This window comes from Pezoporus wallicus, unplaced genomic scaffold, assembly GCF_028554395.1.
Source record: "Pezoporus wallicus isolate ANWC-B61680 ecotype Strahan unplaced genomic scaffold, APGP_CSIRO_Pwel_v1 contig_14159, whole genome shotgun sequence".
Taxonomy (NCBI): Eukaryota; Metazoa; Chordata; class Aves; order Psittaciformes; family Psittacidae; genus Pezoporus; species Pezoporus wallicus.
The window spans coordinates 17855-43177 of NW_026642380.1; the positions used below are offsets into that span (position 1 = coordinate 17855).

The 25323-nt window shown below is 49.2% G+C and overlaps 3 protein-coding genes and 1 long non-coding RNA gene across 4 annotated transcripts in view; 1 reads left to right on the plus strand and 3 right to left on the minus strand.

Annotated features, from left to right (window-relative positions):
- The window catches only part of RBM41 (RNA binding motif protein 41), a 65961-nt gene that overhangs the window by 1417 nt on the left and 39221 nt on the right, over nt 1-25323 (minus strand). Inside the window, exons 2-6 of the mRNA XM_057429617.1 lie at nt 4945-4959; nt 4162-4278; nt 3454-3646; nt 1170-1374; nt 24-400 (exon numbers count right to left, since the gene is read on the minus strand). Coding sequence (XP_057285600.1) covers nt 24-400; nt 1170-1374; nt 3454-3646; nt 4162-4278; nt 4945-4952 — 900 coding nt within the window. The 5' untranslated portion in view covers nt 4953-4959. The remainder of the gene's footprint in view (nt 1-23; nt 401-1169; nt 1375-3453; nt 3647-4161; nt 4279-4944; nt 4960-25323) is intronic.
- On the minus strand, nt 5637-14528 carry LOC130610054 (nuclear pore glycoprotein p62-like). The gene is made up of 12 exons (XM_057429615.1): nt 14223-14528; nt 13137-13513; nt 12804-12914; nt 12234-12362; nt 10967-11065; nt 9349-9457; nt 9053-9197; nt 8645-8694; nt 8391-8525; nt 7831-7942; nt 6939-7005; nt 5637-6249 (listed from the first exon to the last, which is right to left on the minus strand). Exons 1-12 carry the CDS (start codon nt 14504-14506, stop codon nt 6158-6160), a joined length of 1710 nt encoding a protein of 569 aa, XP_057285598.1. The 5' UTR covers nt 14507-14528; the 3' UTR covers nt 5637-6157.
- On the minus strand, nt 15355-24782 carry LOC130610055 (nuclear pore glycoprotein p62-like). The gene is made up of 12 exons (XM_057429616.1): nt 24480-24782; nt 23260-23636; nt 22933-23043; nt 22649-22777; nt 21555-21653; nt 21190-21298; nt 20894-21038; nt 20512-20561; nt 20255-20389; nt 19494-19605; nt 18743-18809; nt 15355-15967 (listed from the first exon to the last, which is right to left on the minus strand). Exons 1-12 carry the CDS (start codon nt 24758-24760, stop codon nt 15876-15878), a joined length of 1707 nt encoding a protein of 568 aa, XP_057285599.1. The 5' UTR covers nt 24761-24782; the 3' UTR covers nt 15355-15875.
- The window catches only part of LOC130610063 (uncharacterized), a 138404-nt gene continuing 136900 nt past the window's right edge, over nt 23820-25323 (plus strand). The window contains exon 1 of the long non-coding RNA XR_008974946.1: nt 23820-23984. This is a non-coding gene — a long non-coding RNA (uncharacterized LOC130610063). The remainder of the gene's footprint in view (nt 23985-25323) is intronic.

Consider the following 25323-nt stretch of genomic DNA (forward strand, 5'->3'; position numbering starts at 1 on the left):
AATCCTGGTCCAGCTCAACACACCTTGCTGGGGTCCCCAGGGTTGTAGGACGAGAAGCGGGGAATACTCCGGAGTTCTTCCTCTGAGAGACGGTTCTTGCAGATCTCCTCTTCTGGGACAAACTCTACAGGGTCTTTGATAACCACAAGACTTGGAGGGGGCTGGTGGGGCTTTGCTGCAGGAAGGCTGGGACTTCTTTCCTGTTCTGCCTGCTCTTCCTGCCCTGGAAGCGATGACTCCTCAGCTGCAGGCCCCTGCAGGGCCGGGTTAGGGCATGAGCATGTGTCACTCTTGCTAGGCTGGACTTCTTCAGGGCGCTTCTTGCTTAGCAGCTCTTGGTAAACACTCTCCAGATGAACCATGGGGTCCTTTACATCTGTTATCCTCTTCTGAGTGTCATCTAATCCACAATGGAGAAACATGGAAATGCGACTACCACCAAGAACCTGGAAAACCTGACTCCTTCAATACACTTTCCTCCTGCATGCACGGCCAGGATAAGCCATGCTACCTTTCTACACCACTATGTGGAATATAAACTTCCAGGGACATCAGATTAAGCTCCTGGGTTTAAAGAAGGTCCATGGCATGGACTGACCAATGGTATCTCCTTTAATCTATTTAATGGAAATGAGGACAGATGTGAGAGGGGCACCTCCCAGCCTACAAACCTCAACCTTGCTCAGGGACCACAGCACCAGGGCAAGAAATGCTGTTATCCCAGAGACACGGTATTGGGAATCGGCAGCTGGGCTCCAGTTCTATTTGGCAACTGGCCTTTAACAGGTCACTCCTACTCCTTCCTGCTCCGTGCCTCTGCTTCCCTCCCACCATTGTTAGACTGCAGTTAAATGAGAGAAAGGATGATCTCTAGCCCCAGCCAAAGCATATCCCCAGCTGCTCTTCCACATACTGAGCTGGGCTCTGCACCACATCAAGATCCAGGCTTTCCAAACAGAGATGGACTTTACAAGCCTCTATATTAAACCCTTCAGAGAGCCCACTCTCTGTCTGCTCATGTAAGAGAGGAAAATATCTCCTCCCACACAGTGCCAAAACAGAACCATGTCTTCAGGGACAGAAGGCCAGACAGAAATGTGTTGGACTCCCACACCCTCCCTGGCTCTGCATGCTGGAACAAAGGCAGGAACAGCTTTGAGCCCACAGACCTTCGTGGTAGAGCGCTCGGAGGAAGGAGTGCCGGTCTGTTCCCTGGAAGAGGGCATTTTCAATCTCCATCTCCCGCCGGCTCAGCTGCTTGCTGCCAGCAAACCTCTGTGGCAGAGCCAGGATGCGCTGACGCTCTTCCATCTTCTCCTGGATGGCATGGAGTCGGTCCTGCGTGGCCTCCGGGGCTGCTCCCAGCCCAGAGCCCTGGAAGACAAGCAACAGCTTTGCTTAGATACAGTACATGCTTCCTTTTCAGAGACCCAGCCATCCTCCAGCCCCGGAGTGATTACAACTAGGAACCAAAGAGCAGGTCACTGCAAGGGTAGGACAGAAATACAACCTCTCAGCAAGACTCAGTTCACGAGAGACAGAGCCTTTGTCCCAACTTCTGTGCTGCTTTCCATTCCCTGGCCTCGCTCATGGTGCCTGTGTCCCTCTGCCAGCTATACCTGTTTTCTAAGGCCACCTGCAGTAACTGCACAACCCCCTTTGGTATTTCTTTTGCCATGCCTATAGCATTCTTGAGCTGAACTTCCCAAGAAGCTTTTGGTCTATGATCTTGACATCACTGAGAACACCTTATATAAGCTTCCATTTGGCACCCAAAGATACGTTTGTGCTAAGAACTAAATTCCTGCCGAGATTCGGTGTTCACATGAACCAGCCCCCAGAAGGCACACAGTTGCTGCTGCACTCAGAGCTAATCTGGCTATGAGCAGCATTCCTGTATAAATAAACCTCACTGCACAGGGCCAGGGCACTGCTAAGATGCATCAGACTCACGCTGCCAAAGCTCACAGACATAACCCACCTGCTGTTCCCACAACCACCTCTATCAGAATCCAGAGAACATGCCTCCATGGGGCTGTAGATGATTTTCTTTCCTCACATTCAGTTCAAGAATTACTGTGCAGATCTTTCTGCCTCAGGCAAGAACCAGGCTTTTTCCCTGTACAATCCAACAAAGACTTTCCCGTAAGTACCTCTCCCGCCTGACTGCATGGGCCCCCATCTGCCCAGCTCCCATTCACTATTTCACAGCTTCCCTAGGGCACAAAAGGCTGTTCATATGAAGAAAACAATTGTGGGGAATCATTTGTAGTACTTTGTTTTCAAAAGAGCTGCAACTTAGCAGCTGACAGTAACAGAAGCACTCAGTGCTGCACCAAGGGCTCCATGGGCAATCCGAAGTCCCCTCTGCTTCAGCTCCCTGGAATCTTTCACTCAGAGCCTCCACATACAAAGCTGCACATTGCTACCTGGCTTGAGCTTTCCCTCCAAGTATTATTCTTCTCTCACGAGCTGCAGATGTACCCTAACGCAGCTGGTTCTTTCTGACAGGGTATTGTTTTCCATGCTAATCTGTATTTCTAAACATCCCAGAACTCATTCTACACTGAACACAACAGCTGCTACTGCTGACATTCATTTTCATTCTTCAATTAACACCACTACTCTCTAACCCAAGCTCTAATGCAGGCCACACCAGGGCTGGGCTGGCATTTAAACACCAAAGCAAGTAATGGCCGGCTGGAGAGAGGCAAACCCATGACTACCACAGCCTGCATCTGCCTGCACACAGCTACTGGTCAGGAAGACGGGGCCAAGGATCAGCCCAAGTCCTGCTTTATTACATTAAAAGCAGGACATTCCAGTGCTGACCCTGGATGAGCCCAGAAGCCCCTTGTCTCTGGAACGTGAAAGAAAAGGGTGGAGGGAAGGGAATGGGAGAAATCTGCTTTGGCCACAAACTGTACCCAAAGAGGAGCACATCACTGCAATCACACACTTGGTCTAACAGCTCTATGCTGCTACTTTTATGTGGCTGTTTCAAGTCCCTTGAAGTGTATGCAAAACCCTGAGGACAGTCTCCCTGGGGACAGCTATCCCAAGATAGCAATGGGATCCAGGGATGTGTCAGAATACAGAAAGGAGGAGGCTAAGGTGCTTTGTTTCCTTCTTTTTCTCCTCCAGCCTTTAAATTCTTCTTACACAGGTATAAACAGGTGAAATGATTTGCTTGAGACCATCAAGGCAGAAGCAGGAATACAGCCAAGTTCTGCTGTGTCCCAAAGGACCAACTCTTCTTTCCACCACAGACCATTCCACCGAGGAAAACAGACCAAAAGAAATGTGGGATCATGCTGGCTTACAGAACACATACATACAGCAGCCATTCTTTGCCAGTGAGTTTACAAAGGACTTATGTTTTCTACCAGGGTGCCACATGCTATGGGGTTAGAGGGACATAACCACGTTCACATGCAAGCAGAGCACGCCTACCTTTGCTGTTGAAGCCCGATTCTTCCAGAGCAGGATCTCTGAGTCGGAGAGCCCCAGCTCCCGGAGAGAGGCAGTTTCTTTGTTGTTCTCCTGCAGGGCCTGGAACTGCGACAGGCTCAGAGCCCCCGCAGCCTCTTCCCCAAAGGGCTTGTAAAAAGCTGCAGGGGCAAAGCATCTCCGCTTTGACTTGCATCTGTAACCCAAACCAACACAACAGCACTGAGAAACCAGGGGAACAGGAAGGGGCTGGCCTCTCCCCAGCCATGCTTGGGCACCAAACAGAGACGCTGTGTTTCCATACCCTCCTGACCCTTTCCAAGCCCACAAGATCCCGCATGGCAAGAAGGTGCCCCAACATGGACAGGAGGCACCTCTCGACGCTGTAACACCAAATGCCTCGCAAACGCAGGCCAGCCTAGAAACTCATCCCTGCATCTGCCCCGGCAAACTAGTTCTTTTTCACCTAATGGTTAAAAGAAGTTACCACCAGTGCTTGCTCCAGGAGATAAGGAGTGCTTATCTCCTGCTGGAGTGTCCTGGCAGGAGACCAGCAAAGGAGGAAGGGTTCACACAGCTGTTTTGGCAAACAACAGCCTGCATAAACGCAGGAGGAGGCCTCAGTGAGGCAACACTGCTGCTGCCCTAGCATGGGCAGAGTCTGCCCACCGGCCCCTCTGCAGCCCCACCAGGGGCCAGATCAGAACTTACTGCTCGATGGAGACAGTGGTATCGAGCTGCTGGTGAAGGAGGCTCTTCAGCTGCCGCTCTCCTTCTGTCTCCAAGTCTTCCAGGAGGAGCTCATCACTGGATAGGCTGCTGTTGACCCTGGAGCGCACAAGAACAGAGATGGTCAATAAGGCAACAGGGAAAACACCGCTCACAACACAGAGCTGCTACAGTCCCTCTGCCTCCTTAATGGTTTTATGGGCTTTAAAGCACAACAAGGAACCAAAACTACTTGACCAAAGCTGTATTAATGCTACCTAGAAAAACCAACAAAACATGGGACTACTTTGAGAAACTTATAAATATCCCTGGAAGCTCTCCTGTTACGTTTTCCCCTCCCTAAGCCACATGTAATGTTATGTTTATTGCTGGAAAGTCGTTTTGTACCAGTACCCAAACAGACATTGCTAGTTTCAACACAGTTCATGAAGAATCATAGAATCAACCAGGTTGGAAAGGGCCTTTAAGGTCATCAGGTCCAGCCGTTACCCCGGGGCTGCCAGGACCATCACTAACCCATGTCCCGAGGCTACTGCGGGGGCAAAGAGGCGCAGCCTGAGCAGCGCTCCGCGGAACGCTCCCCTCCGCCTCCCCGGGGGGACCCGCTCGCAGGCGGGCACCACACGCAGCCACCCCGCAGGCACCACAGGGGGACGGACCCCGCGGCCCAGAGCATCCCTCCCCCCCCGCACCGAGCGGTGCCCGCGGCAGAGGCTGCCTGCAGCGAGCCCGAACCCAGCCCCGGCCCGCAGCCGCCCCGCTCACCGCCGCATCGCCGCGCAGGGCCCGCCGGGAGCCGTAGTGCGGAAGGGGCAGGGCCGAGCGCGGCGCCGTACCCGGCAGCTCCCTCCCGGTGACCGGCAGCCGCGGGCGGGGATTCACCATTCAGGCTCCGCTCCCGGCGCAAGAGCCGCGGTGAACGAGCTGGAGCCCTCTGCAAGGGCTTCCCGCGTGTCCCTCAACAACAGTCGCGACCATAGCGGGTATGAGGTGCCCCCCCTCCTTCCTTAGAGATGAAATCTGCACCCAGGAGCAGCGTTAAAGAGCAGCTCACAAGTTGTAAAGCACATCATAGCCAGTAAATTACCCAACTAAGCAAACCCTTCCATTCCTTCCAGCAGGCAATATGTAAAACCAGGCAGAGGAAGGTAAATATAAAGTAAAGCCCTTTACACATTTTCAGCATTGTGCAGAACAGAAGCATAAAGTGCAACGGAGAACTCAGTGACAGCTGTTCTGCTGAACACCTGATCCTTCACTCCCTTCTATTAGTAAGAATACATTGGAATATGCATTATCATCCACAGCGACAGGATGATGTCTGGTTCAAAGCCTTACAGCACACTCATTGAACAGGCTCTTTCCTGAACCAGCTGCACCACAAATCACCACACAAATACCATTGTTCTACTGGCACATCTAGTCATTTTTAATTGTATAGAAATGCTGCTTACAGGTACCAGCACAAAAGCAGGTTACTGTCAGAGCACAGAAAACAAGGCCCACTTTCACCAGTGGAAGCACACCCAATATGAACACAAACTCCACCCAGCAGTAACAGGATCGAGTCTCAGACTGCTGCAGCTCCTTCCAAGGACACCTCTTCATTAAATCTTCTCTCTAAGGTCCTGAATAAACGATCATCAAGTCCCACTTGACCATACCCAGGTTACACTGCAGTACTGGAGGGCTCAGCCAGGGAGTCACCTACTGCTTAAGCCCTTCAGGGGCAGCATTTGTGTTTCTCACCACTCTGCAGGCAGTTACAAAGAACAAAGAGCACAGACTTGCTGCACAAACCTCATGCAGTCCCAGACTGGAGTGGGTGAGTTCCAGACAGACACTGCAAAGACTGGCTCTGGAACAAGCAACACATTTTACTGCAAGAAAAGAAACCCACGTAATGATCTGAGACCTAGGTCCCAAAAAACCTCTTTTCTGTGGAGATTTTAGGTTGACTCATTAAACTTTGAGTGATTCAATCAAATGTGATCCGAAAACTGCGCTCTTGCTCTTTGCGGCGGCTCTCACAAACCTTTGTCACCTCTTCTACCTTCCTCTGCAACACAGCTGTGGGAGAAACAAGAGATTAACCTTAGAACCAACCTAAAACACAACCCTGCACAGAAGGAGAAAGAAAACATTGCCATTTTGAGAGTCTCTCAGCCTTGACAGTGCACAGAGGAGGAAAACACAACACAAAGCACACATTCCGTAAAGTCAATTCTGATCCACAGGAGCTGCACCAGATTTCCAGATAAAGCCATGTTTGGAATATGAAAGTTAGCATACACGTTCTGGAGGAAAAGGACAAATTCAACCCTGATTGAAGCCAGTCATACTGTTTAAAAGGGACAGTAGTGTGCCTGCTTTCGCCCAAGCAGCACACACACAATCACACACCAATTTTCCTATTCCAAATGGAAACTCCACATTTTAGAAATTGAAATATTTACTCTTTGCTTGACAGAACTAAAGCGTGAGCACTTTCACAGCACTGCAGGCAGTGCAATCTGGGGCTGCTGAGAGAAGCTGTGCTTTATTCTGCCATGCCCCCATGTGGCTGCAGGCATCAGTGAAAAATCAATTCCAAAGAGAAACCCCACAATATTCTAGAAGTTGAAATATTTAACCTTAATTTGACAGAACAAAGCACCAGGTTTTCAGTTCTCTGCTTTGCACTGATGCATTTCAATCTGTCCTTTTTGCGACACCTGCTTTCTATTTACATTCCCAAAAAGCTGCAGGACAACTCTCACCTGAGTTCTGGTCAATCCACTGCAATGAATCCATGTGTGCATTCAGGATCTTACAGATCTGCTGAAGCTGAGCACAAAGAGAAGGTGCAAGTCATTTCTTACACTACATAAAAACTAGGAGCAGTAAAAGACACAGACTCCCTGTCCCTGCCTTTGGAACACCATGCAACCCAGAGTCCCACATGTACAGCCCTGCTAACTTAGCAGCTACTGCCCCAGGGAAGTCTGTGCAGCAACTTTCTTCTTTTTATCATCAGGAAAAGAGACTGGTTCAGTGCCTGTGGATTCGGTTTATTCCAATTCAGACCCAGCAACCACATTCACCACCTTAGGCCTGAGATGGCAAAAGTAAAAAGGAATGGGAAAAACTCAGTCTGCAACAGTGAAGGGAAATTTTTAGTGGGCAAAAAATAAGCAAGCTTCTCAGTAAAACTACAAAGAGCATCAAGATCAATGTAATACAAATCAGAAGGAGCTGTAATTCACATCTGGTTTTCAGGAGGATACAAAAGTAATATAAGAAAAAAGAAGCAATACCCCCAGAGGGTATTCTAATCAAAATGTAGATTAGCAACAAGAAAGAAGCAAGTGGTGGAGCCGGAAGACACATCAGGGTTAAGGGCTGCCTCTGAAACAAGCTGTCATTTTGGCAAAAGTAAGACATCAGATAACCAGGGTTCCTACGGAATGAGACGCTTTGAAACCTATTAACAGAACCGCAGAGTAACTACATGTGTCAGGCTGGTTGTGTGGTGTGATAAAGCCAGTTCTATTGACAAGAGAACCAACCCAGGGAGAAAACAAAACACACTTCCTGGGTTGAAAATACAAACAGATGAGCATCCAGAAGTGGACAAATGAAGAACATGCTAAAAATACAGCTTGGATTTACCGGGTCACTTGTGTCCGCTGGGCCTCTTGATGTATTCAAGTGCTCAGTGATGTCCTTCAGATCTTGTGCCATGCGCTTCAACTGAGCATCTATGTTTTCAGCCAGTTTATAGCTGCAAAACACACAAGAACAAAGCTCAGAAATGTAAAGAGAACTTCAGTGCTCCCCATCACACCAGCTTCGGGTAGTCAGAATTAGCTTAAGCACCTTTCAAGGCTGGCAGGCATGTGGGAACAGCACCCTGAGAAGCATTCTAGCACACAGATGAGGTAACGCCTAACCTCTGTATCTCTTAATCACGAATTATGCCAAAATTAGTAACCTGTTCCCAGACAGCTTATTAGACAACAACACTCAAAGAGATTTTCATGATGATTCAAGGGCTTCCAGTCACATTTCCCCATTTCTAATGCCTAAAATCTAAGTTGCCATGCAGAAAACAGGGTTACACTGACAAAGGCCTCTGACAGATCAATGCTGTCACACATCCCAACTCTTCGTGCTGACTGATCATCACATTAGTCTGCTCAGCACATGTCCAACACAGATTTGTGTCTTACGTCCTCTCCCGCTCTTCATCGGCGTGCTGCAAGTAAATGGTCCCACTCTGCTCCTTCACAGACTCCTCCAGAGGGGTCAACAAGTCTTCAAGCTCCTTCTGCTGGGACAGGATGAAGTCCAGTTCCTGATCCAGTCTGAAAAGACAAAATGTTTACCACACTACTTACAGCTCATGTACCTTCTACATCTGCCGTTCCACAACACAAGATTGTGTTTCTTCTCTGCATAATTTCAAGCATTCACAGTGTCATACCTCTTCTGATCAAGCTTCACTTTCTCTACTTCTCTGTGCAATGAAGTAATCTGGAAACACAGGACACTGAGTTATACTATGAAAATTCAAAAGTTAACTCATAAAACAAGAGTGGTGGAACTGATAAAGCCAGCACAATACAAATGTCTACAAGAAACAGTTATATAAAGATTTACAGACCAAAACCTGAACAACAGAGGTTTGGCTTTGAAACTCCACCCTAAGATAATTGTTATCAGAGTCTAAACTCACAGAACAGACTTCCAAGCATCAACATCTATCAACCAGAACAGACATACAATGAGCCTTTCAAAAGCATATAGATATAATACACATTGGCACCTAAAACACTGAAGGCTTTTAAGGATCTAACCAAGCAAAGCTGAGTTGCACTGGATGTCACTTTACCTTCTCTCCGTTCTCTATTAGCGTCTGATCCCAGGCATTAACTTGTGTAGCTTGATGGAGAAAGTGTTTCTCCTGGTCTTCCAGTTCCAGACTCCACTTATTTATCAAACTCTCCAGCTGGGCATAGGTCATCACTGGAGGCGCACTGAGAGCAAGTGTGGGACAGTGCAGAACACAGGATCAAAACCCAACACATAAATATGGCACCGCTCCACTCCCCCTGCTCCACCAGGTACCAGAACTGATATTGCCTCTTGTCCTCATCAGGACACAGTCACTTGTACCAAATTACTCACCTGGTGCTTGTTGTTGTGGTGATGGCAGCTGTAGAAGTCACAGCTCCAGTGACACCAGTTGTAGTTAATGGCTTAAGATTCAAAGCAAAGCCAGAAGCAGTGGTGGTGCCTGAAAGAAGAGATTCGAGTCAAGCAAGAGGACACATCTGCTATCAAACAGAACAGGTCTAATGTGCACTTCTAAAGCACAGTGCTGTGTGAGCTCAATCAGGCCCCTATACAAATTAAATCTCACATCTGGGAAGAAGGGCATGAAGCACGTCTTGACATAGTTTTAGTGGACAGTAAATGCCTGACCACTAGTTCCAGTAAATTGAGGAATTAGCAGCATGCATTTAACCTCCCGTATGAAGACGGGCTGAGAAAGATGGGGCTCTTCTGCCTGGAGAAGAGAAGGCTGCGTGGAGACCTCAGAGCAGCCTTCCAGTATCTGAAGGGGGCCTATAAGGATGCTGGGGAGGGACTCTTCATTAGGGACTGTAGTGATATAACATGGGGTAATGGGTTGAAACTTAAACAGGGGAAGTTTAGATTGAATACAAGCAAGAAGTTCTTTACTGTGAGGGTGATGAGGCACTGAAATGGCCTGTCCAGGGAAGCTCTGAATGCTCCATCCCTGGTGGTGTTCAAGGCCAGGTTGGACAGAGCCTTGGGTTTAGTGGGAGGTGTCCTTCCCCATGGCAGGGGGGTTGGAACTAAATGACCTTATGGTCCTTTCCAACCCTAACTATTCTATGATTCTAACCTGGGCATTATTCAAAGAAATTAAGTATTAACCCACACTGATCTCTAGCTCCTCAGTTTTTAGTATTAGACCTAATAGCTACCAGCAAACCCAGTTCTTCTCCTGCATCTTTGCAGAAGAGGTGGTTTCTATGTTTCCACAAAGCTAAGAGCATCTACCATATGGCACTGTCAGGCAGTCACACAGCACTTCTAGGCATTGAGCTCAAATTCTTCAGTCACTCCAGAAACCAGATTTAGAAAGACCTTGACAGCTGAGCAGCATCCATGTTACTACACAGAAAATAGAAACTGTATCCTGAGATGGATGTTCAGTCCTGAATCCCAACACCATGCAGCAGCAAATTCCATTGCAGGTTTTTATATGAGTTACCACCTAAATGCAGCACTCATCTCTGTGGCTTTTTTGGGGTATTTTTCCATGAAGAAAAGTTTCATTTGAAGCTTGTAATGTCAAAGAAACAGATTAATGGGGCTGAACTGAAACACAACATCTCTCCCTAACACTCCCCCCTCCAAGCTTTTGGCTTATCCCTCTGCCAATCAGTACACCTCTCCCTCACCTCTTAGAGCAACCCTGCACCTGCACAGGCAGGCTAGAGAAGCAGCAGCTAATCTGTTTACTTTACTTGCTCCAGACTAGAACATCAAAGCCCAGAGTTTCCTTCACCCAAAGTCCCTTTGCTGGGGACAGGCTCCCAGAAGTTGCAAGTAACTGTGCACTTGGGGAGATGGAAAAGGAGGATACCGTTTTATTTAGTGTTACTGGAGGGCATTAGAAATTAGAATTGCTTGCTGCTACACTACAGTGGCCCTTCACACTACTGATGTCAGGCTTTCTTCTCCGCAGCTAACTTCTGCATCCAGTCCTTACCAGTGGCAGTGCTTGTTGTGGCAGCACTTGTTGTTCCAGGAGCTTTTAACCCAAACCCAAGCGTCCCAAGACTGGCTGTCCCAGTGGAAGGGGCACCGACTGTAAACAGAAGACAACATGAAGAGTTTGTGGAACCCATTAAATGCAGTGCCCCTTTGAAAAGCTCTACCCCGCCTGCTTACCTACCTCCATCTGGTCTGTATCTGTATTAACCACAGTCACTGCTCAGGAGAAGGATCATGGGGACATGACATTAAAAAAGGCTGAAGCTATAAAACAGCCAGAATACTCTGCAATTCTGCCAGGAACTTTCCCGGAATCAACCCAGGTGCAAAGCTATTGTCATTTCTCTTTAACTGTTTTGATTTCTCTAACATTTAAGTGCTACCGAATGCTAACATAAGCAAACGGTATGGGACACTGGCACGCAGGAAGTGTGCACACTTGGCATGAGGCTATTTTGCTAAGGCAATACAATTGCAAATACTAGAGGAAACAGGCTGGCCGATTTTCAGTTGCCTGGAAACAACCCACCTATGCTCATCTAAGAACAAGGCTTCAGACATTCTCATAAACAGAGAGTGCCCACTAACTTAAGAGCAATCTTAAATACTAAGATTAAGGTCTGCTTTGGACATAAGAGTACCAATGCAAGCCTTGTAGGGCTACTGAAAATACAAGTTCTTAGGCTGGTATATATATGGTACCTACAGATTGCAGGTAACTAGTTACAGGTAATCCCTGTGGCTTTAACAGAAAACTGGTGAGCTGCTAAATGTTAGAGGCACAGTAAGACAGCATTATGTATGGAATAGAGGTATTAACTCTAGTCAACACTAACCTTCACTGTACAGAGTCTCCATAATCAAAGGGAACTGAAGTGTTAACATATTATTGCAGGTTAAGAAAGCAAGCTGTTGGTTCTGTCTTCAAACCTGGGCTACTGCCTTAAAGTTATCAGAAAACAAACACTACTTCCTCCCATATAAATAATACTGCAAGATGAAACTTGCCAGTTATTACCAGAGGAGCTTGCACACATACAGCTGTGTGAATACTCAGTTTTAGCACAGTTCATCTCCACTGTCAGCCCACGACTCTTAAAGAAGCGTGGACACAAAGAGGGAAGGCAACAAACAGCAAGAAAAGCTGCCCTCTGAATCCTGCCATATTACCCCAGCATCTGCAGCTCCACGACTGATAGGGACCACCAAATGTGCTGCTGATTGATTCCCCCATCTGACAGGATCTGTATATCGGGACTTACGTGTGAGGCCTGTGGTGGTAGATGATGCTGGGGCTGCAGAACTCGCTACAGATGCAAACAAAGTTGGCCCCGTTGAGCCAAGAACAGAGGTCGTGCTGGTAGAGGCAGTTGTAGCAGATGTGGACGTTACTACAAACAGAAAAAGCATCCACCTTGTACAACCAAACCACATCATGCTCTCACCCTTTTCAGAAGACTCACGTTCAGAAAGGGACACAAAATTGCCCATCTATACCACATTTTTTATGGGTGAAAGAATTTTAAGGTACTTTTTGAGGTGGAAAAACCTCAACTCTGTTTTCTCAGTGTACGCATTACACCTGCGGCTACCCTCTGCTACACCCCAACAAGAAGTATGGAACAGAATTTATCACGTGGGACCCAATAAAAAATAGAGAGGATACAAAGCGCAATGGCTGTATGAACTGCCACAGTTTACTGACCCCACTGCAAATTCACAGTAACAAACACTTCCAGCCCATTTCCAGAGTCCAGTTTAGAAAACTATTCCCACAAGGAACAGAAGATTCACAAAGCCTTCAGGAATTATTCCCCAAAATCACTTCCTACCTCCAACTTTGGCTCCAAAAGACAGAGCGGGTCCTGAGCTGGTACTTGTGGTCAGTGTTGCCGTCGGTGCACTACTGGCTGCAGTGGAAGTTAAGGACCCAAAGTTCAGGCCTGGAACAAGTGGCATAGGCAAAAGGAGAAGACAGACCTTTTACAACAGAGACACTGGAGCTTCCACTGACCACAGCAACAGTCACATTAGAAGCAACAAAGGTATAAAAGCCACTCGCTCTGTTGCACACGGGCAGAAGCAGAGGCTGCAGAACCTCCCCAGCTGCCCCCCCTGCTGACAGGATTCCTGACTACAGCAGCCACCCCAAGGCCAGGACTCACCTGTGCTCTGCCCCCCAAGGCTGAAGGGGGCTGCAGACTGGGTTGCAGCTCCCAAGGTGGCAGCAGAGGTGGCAGCAGCTGCAGGTGCTGCTCCAAAGCTCAGCCCCGTGGGCGCCGTCTGCGGCGCTGCAGCACCGATGCTCGGGTTGGCTGCTCCGGCCTGAGTCGTGGTGCCGCTGGAAAAGGTAAACCCTGCAGTTGTCCCAGACTGAGCTGTGGTGCTTGTGCCAGGGGTTCCAAACGTAAAGCCAGAAGGAGCTGCTGCTTGACTTGAGGGCGTGCTGGTCGGTGCCGAGCTACCAAACGCAAAGCCCCCTGTGATTCCTGTGGCTGGAGTTGCAGCACTGCCTCCAAAGTTTAATTTGGGTGCATTTGACCTAGGGAAGAACGGAAAGAGATCAGTTGGAGATGTACATCCAGTCAAATATCAAGTCAGGTTTCTTATAGGCCACTTCCTGACAGCAGAAACCAACATTTATAACACGCACAACTGACCAGGTTTGCATTTCAGTTTTGACAAAGACTGTATGGCAGCTCCTGCCATTTGCAACCCTCGGTTAAGCCTCTTTGTACTACACCCCCTCAACTACCTCCACCCATACAGGCACTAGAACACGTTTATAGCAGTGCAAGCAAAGTTGCTTATTCTCTGGGCTCTTCAGCGCCCTTTCCGCATCCCCTACATAACACTTGTTTTAATTAAATTCCACTGCTAGTCCCCGTGTGAGCTCCCTTCCCACTGCTCCCATCTGCCAGGCTTTGACAACAGAAGCTCCAAAGAATCGCTTCAAAGCTGCAGCCTTTCCTAAGGGAAAAAAAAAACAGTCCTACTTGGCTGAAGAAACATTCTGGGCACACCACATTTGGATGAGAAAGGACAAGACGTTTTATGCTTAATTTAAGACCCATTTGAAAAAGCCGGCATTGACAAGCACAGGTCTCGCTGAACTCGTTTCCAAACACACAACAGCGCAATGGGAACTGCACGGCACAACAGCAACAGGCTCCCCCTTTGAGAATCACGTTCAAACCACTGCAGAGCACCAAGGGGTGCCCGCCCCTGCCCCGCCGCCCCGCGCCTCTCACCCCAGCTGGAACACGCTCGCTGCCGGAGCCGCGCTGCTCGTGGCCGCCGTCCCGAAGCTGAAGCCGGCGGGCTGCGCGGCCGTGGCCGCCGGCCTGCTGAAGGAGAACAGCCCGGAGGGCTGGCTGCTGCCGGCCGGCTGCGCCGCGCTCCCGAAGCTGAAGCCCCCCGAGGCCGCGGGCGTGGATGACGAGAAGGAGAAGCCGCTCGCGGCCGTGGTGGTGGCGGCGGTGCTGGGCGTGCCCAGAGTGAAGCCGCCGCCCGTCCCGAAGCTGAACTGGCTCATGGCGGCGCCGGCAGCACGGACCGGGACCGGGACCGGGACCGAACAGCGGCACCACGCCTGCACCACCGCCCGCCGCGCGCTCCGATGACGCACGGCACCGTCGCGCTGCGCCCGCCCCTCTCTCCCGCCCCCCAACCACCTCCCGGGGCTTCCCGCCGGCGGCAGCGATTGGCTCGTTCCTCCGCCGCTCGAGGGTGGCGCGCTCCGATTGTTGTCCTGGCCCGGTGACGGGGGACGCCGCCGGTTGTAGCCCCGGAGCGGCGGCACCGGGGCCTTTGGGTGCTGCGGCCGCTGGAGACCGGGCCGGGACCCCCGCGGCTGCCGTTCCTTATCAAGCTGCTTTGGTATGCTCAGGAAATGATAAACACGGGGCGAGTTTTTCGTAAGAAATGGTGTGGTTTACGTATTGCTCCATAGCCCAACCCTGGTGACTGAGGAGAAGCAAATCTCTTCCTGTCCCACAGTAATAACATAAAAAATAAAAAAATAAAAAAAAAAAAAAAAAAGAGAAGAACCTCACAAAGGTTTGGACTGAAACAGGCAGAAGGTACTTTTCAGATAATGAGCCCTTGCGGGAGACAGTATAGAAGATGCCCCATGGAAAGGAGAGATTGTGACCACAAAATGGATGAGAAAGTTTTGAGCCCAAGGGAAATAAGGTCTGCTTTATCACACATCATCAAAATGCAGTGACAAGCCAATGCCTATTTGGAAGTTTTACAGTAGACCCACACTCCTTTCCTGCACCCTTGCACCTGAAGCAGCTGCACCACAAATCACCACACAAATACCATTGCTCTACTGGCACATCTAGTCATTTTTAATTGTATAGAAATGCTGCTTACAGGTACCAGCACAAAAGCAGGTTACTGTCAGAGCACAGAAAACAAGGCCCACTTTCACCAGTGGAAGCACACCCAATATGAACACAAACTCCACCCAGCAGTAACAGGATCGAGTCTCAGACTGCTGCAGCTCCTTCCAAGGACACCTCTTCATTAAATCTTCTCTCTAAGGTCCTGAATAAACGATCATCAAGTCCCACTTGACCATACCCAGGTTACACTGCAGTACTGGAGGGCTCAGCCAGGGAGTCACCTACTGCTTAAGCCCTTCAGGGGCAGCATTTGTGTTTCTCACCACTCTGCAGGCAGTTACAAAGAACAAAGAGCACAGACTTGCTGCACAAACCTCATGCAGTCCCAGACTGGAGTGGGTGAGTTCCAGACAGACACTGCAAAGACTGGCTCTGGAACAAGCAACACATTTTACTGCAAGAAAAGAAACCCACGTAATGATCTGAGACCTAGGTCCCCAAAAACCTCTTTTCTGTGGAGATTTTAGGTTGATTCATTAAACTTTGAGTGATTCAATCAAATGTGATCCGAAAACTGCGCTCTTGCTCCTTGCGGCGGCTCTCACAAACCTTTGTCACCTCTTCTACCTTCCTCTGCAACACAGCTGTGGGAGAAACAAGAGATTAACCTTAGAACCAACCTAAAACACAACCCTGCACAGTTTAGCCTGCAGAAAGAGAAAGAAAACCACTGTCCTTTGTTTTTGACAGTCACTCAGCCTTGATAGTGCACAAAGGAGAAAGAAATCCCAACACAAAGCACTGGTAATCCTCCAAGGCAAAGGAGAGCTTCTGGGAAGTATTCTGAGGCATTCAGGCCAGGTTGGACAGAGCCTTGGGTGACATGGTTTAGTGTGAGGTGTCCCTGCCCATGGCAGGGGGATTGGAACTGGATGATCTCACGGTCCTTTCCAACCCTAACTATTCTATGATTCTTTGATTCAGGGACTTGCAGGCAGAACCAGAAGAGAGCTGGGACATGCTGACACTGTTCGGCATGCCAATGTGTTGCTGTTTCAGGGCACTGCAGAGAGCAGAGAACACTCTTCCTGCACAGGAACTGCAAAAGCTGGTCTGCAGCTTGAGCAAAAGCTATTGCTCTGTAAAAGTTTCCTCTTCTCACCTCCTGCTAAAATTTGCTCCGAATTACACAAATTACAGATGAACTACACCATCTGTTCAAAGCACATACATATTTTCTTGCAGGATATCACACAGCCATAACAAGTCTTTAACTCACCAACAGAGATTCTCTTAAGTTCTGGAAATACAGAAAAGACAGTGCAATCACACAGGAGAGCTGCAGAGCACTTGCAGCCACAACACAGATGAGCTGCTATTTGCACATCCCCAGTTTGGGAATACATAAGGCACTGAGTGATCACCAACTTTAAACACAGCAGGTATCACAATATACAAAAATATCTTGGAACAAGCTATAGCAATTTTAGTTTCAGTCCGTGAAATCTTACCATAATCAACAGGGCTATGGCATTATGTCAGCCTGTGGCTTAAAGACTCCAGGTTAGGTGTTATTTCATAACATGCCAAATCCAGAATCTTCCATAACATATTAACCAACACATTCCAGTTTGTTCCTTTTCAAATATTGACCATGCAAGAAATGATTATGGCAGAAGATGGCAGCGTGCTTCATTGCCTCATAGATCTCTCACTCAACTTGGAATTAAGTTGTAACTACAAAAGACTTGCTGGTTCTCTCAGGAAGAGCTAGAAGGTCAGAACAAGGCTTTGTCCAAACACTCCTTTCCATTGTGGAAGCAACACCACCCTCCATCTATGTTCAGCAAGTGGCGGCATTTTCAATGACTGCCACAGTTGCACATCATTCTTTAACAAGTCAGCCCAGTTAATAGCCACTGTGTAGGTATGCCTACTACTCACTGGAGTGCATACAGCACCAGGAATGCTTCTCCTTGCCTAGGACCCCACAGGAACAGACAGACACATTAACCTTACTGAATAACTGCAGTTTCTTCAGCTTATTGCTTCTGTCTTGCCAGAAGGCGAACTGAGTGTGAACTGCTTCTTTAGAGGTACATTGCCCAACAAAGAGAATGACTGGCTATTCACTGACAAGATGCTTTCTTTGGTACTGAATGACAGAGGGGAAAATGGGTCTCCTTGCTGCAAAAATTGAAAGGCAGTAGACTGCCATTTTCACACATTCTGTAAAGTCTATTCTGATCCACAGGAGCTGCACCAGATTTCCAGATAAAGGCATGTTTGGAATGTGGACGTTAGCATACACGTTCTGGAGGAAAAGGACAAATTCAACCCTGACTTAAGCCAGTCATACTGTTTAATAGGGACAGTAGTGTGCCTGCTTTCACCCAAGCAGTACACCAAGTGTGAGCACTTTCACAGCACTGCAGGCAGACAGTACAATTCGGTGGCACTGAGAGGAGCTCTGCTTTATTCTGCCATGCCCCCGTGTGGCTGCCGGCACCAGTGACAAATCAGAACCGTGTAGAATTCTTGAACCCCTCACCAGGAGGCACTGCCTGCTTGCTTTTAGTATGGCACCATCCTACACTAGCTAAAGGTGAATCCAAGACAATCAACGACACCAAGTACTCAATCAGATCTTCACTAATGAGTGCATCTTCTGCTCTGTGCTACACCCCAACTTACTGCTCCTGTGAAACTGCCACACTGGAGCTCCTGAGTGACAGGGCCTGCAGATAAATGCACACTGCTCAGTCTCACTTGGATTTGGCTTTCCCATTGGGGTGGGTGCATGAGAACATTAATCACATGCAACCCCCTCACACATTTTCCTATTTCAAAGGGAAACCCCACAACAGTTTAGAGGTTGAAATATTTAACATTACTTTGACAGAACAAAGCACAAGGTTTTCAAGTCTCTGCTTTGCACTGATACATTTCAATCTGTCCTTTTCATAGAATCATAGAATGGTCTGAGCTGGAAAGGACCTTAAGATGATCCAATTCCAACCCCCCTGCCATGGACAAGGACACCTCACACTAAACCGTGTCACACAAGACTCTGTCCAACCTGGCCCTCAACACTGCCAGGGATGGAGCATTCACAACTTCCCTGGGCAGCCCATTCCAGTGCCTCACCACCCTCACAGTAAAGAACTTCTTCCTTATATCTAACCTGAACTTCCCCTATTTTAGTTTAAACCCATTTTGGGATAACACTGGCAGTTACCAGGAATTCTCAGCAGAAGCTTCTATTGCACATCAGAATTCAAGCACAAAAAGCACAGTATCACTGAAGGTGAGGAGGTACCTCAGGGACCTTCAGGAATTCATTTGTGATCAAGAAACACTTACACACATGCTCCATGCTTTCTATTTACATTCCCAAAAAGCTGCAGGACAACTCTCACCTGAGTTCTGGTCAATCCACTGCAATGAATCCATGTGTGCATTCAGGATCTTACAGATCTGCTGAAGCTGAGCACAAAGAGAAGGTGCAAGTCATTTCTTACACTACATAAAAACTAGGAGCAGTAAAAGACACAGACTCCCTGTCCCTGCCTTTGGAACACCATGCAACCCAGAGTCCCACATGTACAGCCCTGCTAACTTAGCAGCCACTGCCCCAGGGAAGTCTGTGCAGCAACTTTCTTCTTTTTATCATCAGGAAAAGAGACTGGTTCAGTGCCTGTGGCTTTGGCTTATTCTAATTCAAACCCAGCAACCACATTCACCACCTTAGGCTTGAGGTGGCAGAAGTAAAAAAGAATGGGAAAAACTCAGTCTGCAACAGTGAAGGGAAATTTTACTACAAGAAAGAAGCAAGTACTGGAGCAGGAATCCACATCAAGGTTAAGGGCTGCCTCTGAAACAAGTTGTCATCTTGGCAAGAGTAAGACATCAAATAAATAACCAGGGTTCCTACAGAATGAGGTACTTTGAAACCTAGTCATAGAACTGCAGAGCAACTATGCATGTCAGGCTGGTTGCACTGTGTTATAATGCCAGATTTATGACAAGAGAACCAATCCAAGCAAAACAAAACACCCTTTCCAGGTTAAAACTGCAAGCAGGCAAGTATCCAAAAGTGGATGAAGAGTTAAAATGGTTTAAATTTTCTCTGTCTTTCACTAACATAGACAGAATAAAGCTTGGATTTACCGGGTCACTCGTATCTGCTGGGCCTCCTGATGTATTCAAGTGCTCAATGATGTCCTTCAGATCTTGTGCCATGCGCTTCAGCTGAGCATCTATGTTTTCAGCCAGTTTATAACTGCAAAACACACAAGAAGAAAGGTCAGAATATTTCAAGCGAACTTCAGAAGACCTGCTCCCAGTCACACCTTTCAAGCAATGCTGGCAGACATGTGGGAACAGCACCTTGAGAGACACCATGGCACACACGCGAGGAACTCCTTCTCTCTGGATATATACATGGAGACAGACAAGCAATAATCTGGAGGGCTTTCTGGATGGTCTTGTCAGAAATGAAGGAATTAATTAGACTGGATTCCTAAATACTTATCTCTCTTGAGCCAACATTTCTTATAATTACCCTGCTAGGATTCAACACTTAAGGCTAACAAGGATGTCTGAGCCCCACTTAGCGCATTCTGCTCTCATCCCTTCAATTACTAAATAATGATTAATTTTCAGAGATTATGCCAAAATTAGTAACCTGTTCCCAGACAGCTGATTAGACAACAACACCGAAAGAGATTCTCATGATGATTCAAGGGCTTCCAGTCACATTTCCCTGTTTCTAATGCCTAAAATCTAAGTTGCCATGCAGAAAACAGGGTTACATGACTGACAAAGGCCTCTGACAGATCAATGCTGTCACACATCCCAGCTCTACTTCCTGCTGACTGATCATCACATTAGTCTGCTCAGCACATGTCCAACACAGATTTGTGTCTTACGTCCTCTCCCGCTCTTCATCGGCGTGCTGCAAGTAAATGGTCCCACTCTGCTCCTTCACAGACTCCTCCAGAGGGGTCAACAAGTCTTCAAGCTCCTTCTGCTGGGACAGGATGAAGTCCAGTTCCTGATCCAGTCTGAAAAGACAAAATGTTTACCACACTACTTACAGCTCATGTACCTTCTACATCTGCCGTTCCACAACACAAGAAGATTGTGTTTCTTCTCTGCATAATTTCAAGCATTCACAGTGTCATACCTCTTCTGATCAAGCTTCACTTTCTCTACTTCTCTGTGCAATGAAGAAATCTGAAATACAACAACCAATTATATTACGAAAAACCAAAATCAGCTCAAGAATTAAAAAGAGACTGAATGGAACTGAGAAAGCCAGCACAATACAAACGTCTACAAGAAACAGTTACATAAAGATTTACAGACCAAAACCTGAACAACAGATAACAACAAGATAACAGTTACCACAGTCTAAACTCGCAGAACGGATTTCCAAGCATCAACATCTATCAACCAGAACAGACATACCACGAGCACATAGATATAATTCACACTGGCACCTAAAACACAGAAGGCTTTTAAGGATCTAACCAAGCAAAGCCAAGTTGCACTGGATGTCACTTTACCTTCTCTCCATTTTCTATTAGCATCTGATCCCAGGCATTAACTTGTGTAGCTTGATGGAGAAAGTGTTTCTCCTGGTCTTCCAGTTCCAGACTCCACTTATTTATCAAACTCTCCAGCTGGGCATAGGTCATCACTGGAGGCGCACTGAGAGCAAGTGTGGGACAGTGCAGAACACAGGATCAAAACCCAACACATAAACATGGCACTGCTTCACTCCCCCTGCTCCACCAGGTGCCAGCACTGATACTGCCTCTTGTCCTCATCAGGACACAGTCACTTGTACCAAATTACTCACCTGGTGCTTGTTGTTGTGGTGATGGCAGCTGTAGAAGTCACAGCTCCAGTGGCACCAGTTGTAGTTAATGGCTTAAGATTCAAAGCAAAGCCAGAAGCAGTGGTGGTGCCTGAAAGAAGAGATTCGAGTCAAGCAAGAGGACACATCTGCTATCAAACAGAACAGGTCTAATGTGCACTTCTAAAGCACAGTGCTGTGTGAGCTCAATCAGGCCCCTCTGAAGGGATCAGAAACAAATACAAAATTAGGAAGAGCTAATCTGTTTACTTTTCTAGATCATCAATGCCCGTGTGTCCTTCATGCAACTACACAGCACTGAAGTCAGGCTTCCTTCACCTCAGCTACCTTCTGCATCCAGTCCTTACCAGCGGCAGTGCTTGTTGTGGCAGCACTTGTTGTTCCAGGAGCTTTTAACCCAAACCCAAGCGTCCCAAGACTGGCTGTCCCAGTGGAAGGGGCACCGACTGTAAACAGAAGACAACATGAAGAGTTTGTGGAACCCATTAAATGCAGTGCCCCTTTGAAAAGCTCTACCCCGCCTGCTTAAGTTTTAACCTGCTACCCCTTGTCCTATCACTACAGTCCCTAATGAAGAGTCCCTCTCCAGCATCCCTATAGCCCCCTTCAAATACTGGAAGGCTGCTATGAGGTCTCCAAGCAGCCTTCTCTTCTCCAGGCTGAACAGCCCCAACTTTCTCAGCCTGTCTTCATACGGGAGGTGCTCCAGTTCCCTGTTCACCCTTGTGGCCTCCTCTGGACTTGTTCCAGCAGTTCCATGTCCTTTTTATGCTGAGGACACCAGAACTGCACACAATGCTCCAGGTGAGGTCTCACAAGAGCAGAGTAGAGGAGCAGGATCACCTCCTTTGACCTGCTGGTCACGCTCCTTTTGATGCAGCCCAGGATACGGTTGCTTTCTGGGCTGCGAGCGCACGCTGAAGCTTGTTCATGTTCAGTTTCTCATAGATCAACACCCCCAAGTCCTTCTCCGCAGGGCTGCTCTGAATCTTTTCTCTGCCCAACCTGTAGCTGTGCCTGGGATTGCTCCGACCCAGGTGTAGGACCTTGCACTTGGCATGGTTAAACTTCAAAAGGTTGGCATCAGCCCACCTCACAAGCGTGTCAAGGTCCCTCTGGATGGCATTCCTTCCCTCCAGGGTATCAACCAAACCACACAGCTTGGTGTCATCGGCAAACTTGCTGAGGGGACACTCAATCCCACTGTATATGTCACCAACAAAGATGTTGAACAAGATTGGTCCCAACACCAATCCCTGATGGACACCACTTGTTACTGGTCTCCACCCAACAATGAGCCATTGACCATAATTCTCTGCATGCGGCCATCCAGCCAGTTCTTTATCCACCGAGTGGTCCACCTATCAAATTGATGTCTCTCCAATTTAAAGACAAGGATGTCGACTGCCCCATCTGATAACATCTATATATTGGGACTTACGTGAGAGGCCTGTGGTGGTGGATGATGCTGGGGCTGAAGAACTTGCTACAGATGCAAACAAAGTTGGCCCCGTTGAGCCAAGAACAGAGGTTGTGCTGGTAGAGGCAGTTGTAGCAGATGTGGACGTTACTACAAACAGAAAAAGCATCCACCTTATGCCACTGCAAATTCACAGTAACAAACACTTCCAGCCCATTTCCAGAGTCCAGTTTAGAAAACTATTCCCACAAGGAACAGAAGATTCACAAAGCCTTCAGGAATTATTCCCCAAAATCACTTCCTACCTCCAATTTTGGCTCCAAAAGACAGAGCGGGTCCTGAGCTGGTACTTGTGGTCAGTGTTGCCGTCGGTGCACTACTGGCTGCAGCGGAAGTTAAGGACCCAAAGTTCAGGCCTGGAACAAGTAGCATAGGCAAAAGACAGACCTTTTACAACAGAGACACTGTAGCTTCCACTGACCACAGCAACAGTCACATTAGAAGCAACAAAGGTATAAAAGCCACTCGCTCTGCTGCACACGGGCAGAAGCAGAGACTGCAGAACCTCCCCAGCTGCCCTCCCTGCTGACAGGATTCCTGACTACAGCAGCCACCCCAAGGCCAGGACTCACCTGTGCTCTGCCCCCCAAGGCTGAAGGGGGCTGCAGACTGGGTTGCAGCTCCCAAGGTGGCAGCAGAGGTGGCAGCAGCTGCAGGTGCTGCTCCAAAGCTCAGCCCCGTGGGCGCCGTCTGCGGCGCTGCAGCACCGATGCTCGGGTTGGCTGCTCCGGCCTGAGTCGTGGTGCCGCTGGAAAAGGTAAACCCTGCAGTTGTCCCAGACTGAGCTGTGGTGCTTGTGCCAGGGGTTCCAAACGTAAAGCCAGAAGGAGCTGCTGCTTGACTTGAGGGCGTGCTGGTCGGTGCCGAGCTACCAAACGCAAAGCCCCCTGTGATTCCCGTGGCTGGAGTTGCAGCACTGCCTCCAAAGTTTAATTTGGGTGCATTTGACCTGGAAAAGACAGGAAGCGAGACCATCTATTAGAGATCTCATGAGACTTCATTTGGAGTATTGTGTATGGTTCTGATGTCTTCAACATAAAAAGGACATGGAACTGCTGGAACAAGTCCAGAGGAGGCCACGAGGATGATCAGGGGCTGGAGCAACTCCCATATGAAGATAGTCTGAGAAAAAGTGTGGGCTGTTCAGCTTGGAGAAGAGAAGGCTGCGTGGAGACCTCATAGCAGCCTTCCAGTATCTGAAGGGGGCCTGCAAGGATGCTGGAGAGGGACTCTTCATTAGGGACTGTAGTGATAGGACAAGGGGTAATGGGTTCAAACTTAAACAGGGGAAGTTCAGGTTAGATATAAAAAAGTTTCTTTACTGTGAAGGTGGTGAGGCACTGGAATGGGTTGCCCAGGGAGGTTGTGAATGCTCCATCCCTGGTAGTGTTCAAGGCCAGGTTGGACATAGCCTTGGGTGCTCTGGTTTAGTGTGAGGTGTCCCTGTCCCTGGCAGGGGGGTTGGAACTTAAGGTCCTTTCCAACCCAAACCATTCTATGGTTCTATCCCATGATTCTGTGATATACTTTCAGTCAAATACTGAATCAGGTTTCTTACACGCCACTTCCTGACAGCAGAAACCAACATACAAAATACAGACACGTGACCAGGCTTGTGTTTCAGTTTCAATAAAGACTATATTGCAGCTCCTGCCGTTTGCAACCCCCTGTAAAGCCTTTTTATCCTGACGCTCCATAACTGATCTACAGGCTCACCTCCTCGAGTCACTTTCAGATCACTGCCGAGCACCAAGGGGTGCCCGCCCCTGCCCCGCCGCCCCGCGCCTCTCACCCCAGCTGGAACACGCTCGCTGCCGGAGCCGCGCTGCTCGTGGCCGCCGTCCCGAAGCTGAAGCCGGCGGGCTGCGCGGCCGTGGCCGCCGGCCTGCTGAAGGAGAACAGCCCGGAGGGCTGGCTGCTGCCGGCCGGCTGCGCCGCGCTCCCGAAGCTGAAGCCCCCCGAGGCCGCGGGCGTGGATGACGAGAAGGAGAAGCCGCTCGCGGCCGTGGTGGCCGCGGTGCTGGGCGTGCCCAGAGTGAAGCCGCCGCCCGTCCCGAAGCTGAACTGGCTCATGGCGGCGCCGGCAGCACGGACCGGGACCGGGACCGGGACCGGGACCGGGACCGGGACCGGGACCGGGACCGGGACCGGGACCGGGACCGGGACCGAGCAGCGGCACCACGCCTGCACCACCGCCCGCCGCGCGCTCCGATGACGCACGGCACCGTCGCGCTGCGCCCGCCCCTCTCTCCCGCCCCCCAACCACCTCCCGGGGCTTCCCGCCGGCGGCAGCGATTGGCTCGTTCCTCCGCCGCTCGAGGGTGGCGCGCTCCGATTGGTTGTCCTGGCCTGAAGGGGCGGGGTGGGTCAGCGGCGTCCCGTTGCTACGGTGACGGGGGACGCCGCCGGTTGTAGCCCCGGAGCGGCGGCTCCGGGGCCTTTGGGTGCTGCGGCCGCTGGAGGCCGGGCCGGGACCCCCGCGGCTGTGAGCGGGAGCTGTGACTGAACCGTGGGGCCGGGAGCCGCTGCTCAGCCTGAACCTGGGGCCGTGTTGGGGGCGCAGCTCCCCAGGCCGGGGCAAGGGGTCCTGCTGCCCTCGTCCTGTAGCAGCTGCATACCCGTGTTGATGTAGGGTC

Excerpts from the sequence above, each read along its gene's own strand:
- LOC130610054 (XM_057429615.1), bottom strand. The coding sequence starts at position 14,506 with ATGAGCCAGTTCAGCTTCGGGACGGGCGGCGGCTTCACTCTGGGCACG. Across the intron at positions 7,943-8,390 it reads GATGAAGAGCGGGAGAGGAC|CTATAAACTGGCTGAAAACA; the intron begins GTAAGACACAAA and ends TGTGTTTTGCAG. Across the intron at positions 6,250-6,938 it reads GTGGATTGACCAGAACTCAG|CTGTGTTGCAGAGGAAGGTA; the intron begins GTGAGAGTTGTC and ends TTTCTCCCACAG.
- LOC130610055 (XM_057429616.1), bottom strand. The coding sequence starts at position 24,760 with ATGAGCCAGTTCAGCTTCGGGACGGGCGGCGGCTTCACTCTGGGCACG. Across the intron at positions 23,044-23,259 it reads CCTTGGGGGGCAGAGCACAG|GCCTGAACTTTGGGTCCTTA; the intron begins GTGAGTCCTGGC and ends TACTTGTTCCAG. Across the intron at positions 19,606-20,254 it reads GATGAAGAGCGGGAGAGGAC|TTATAAACTGGCTGAAAACA; the intron begins GTAAGACACAAA and ends TGTGTTTTGCAG.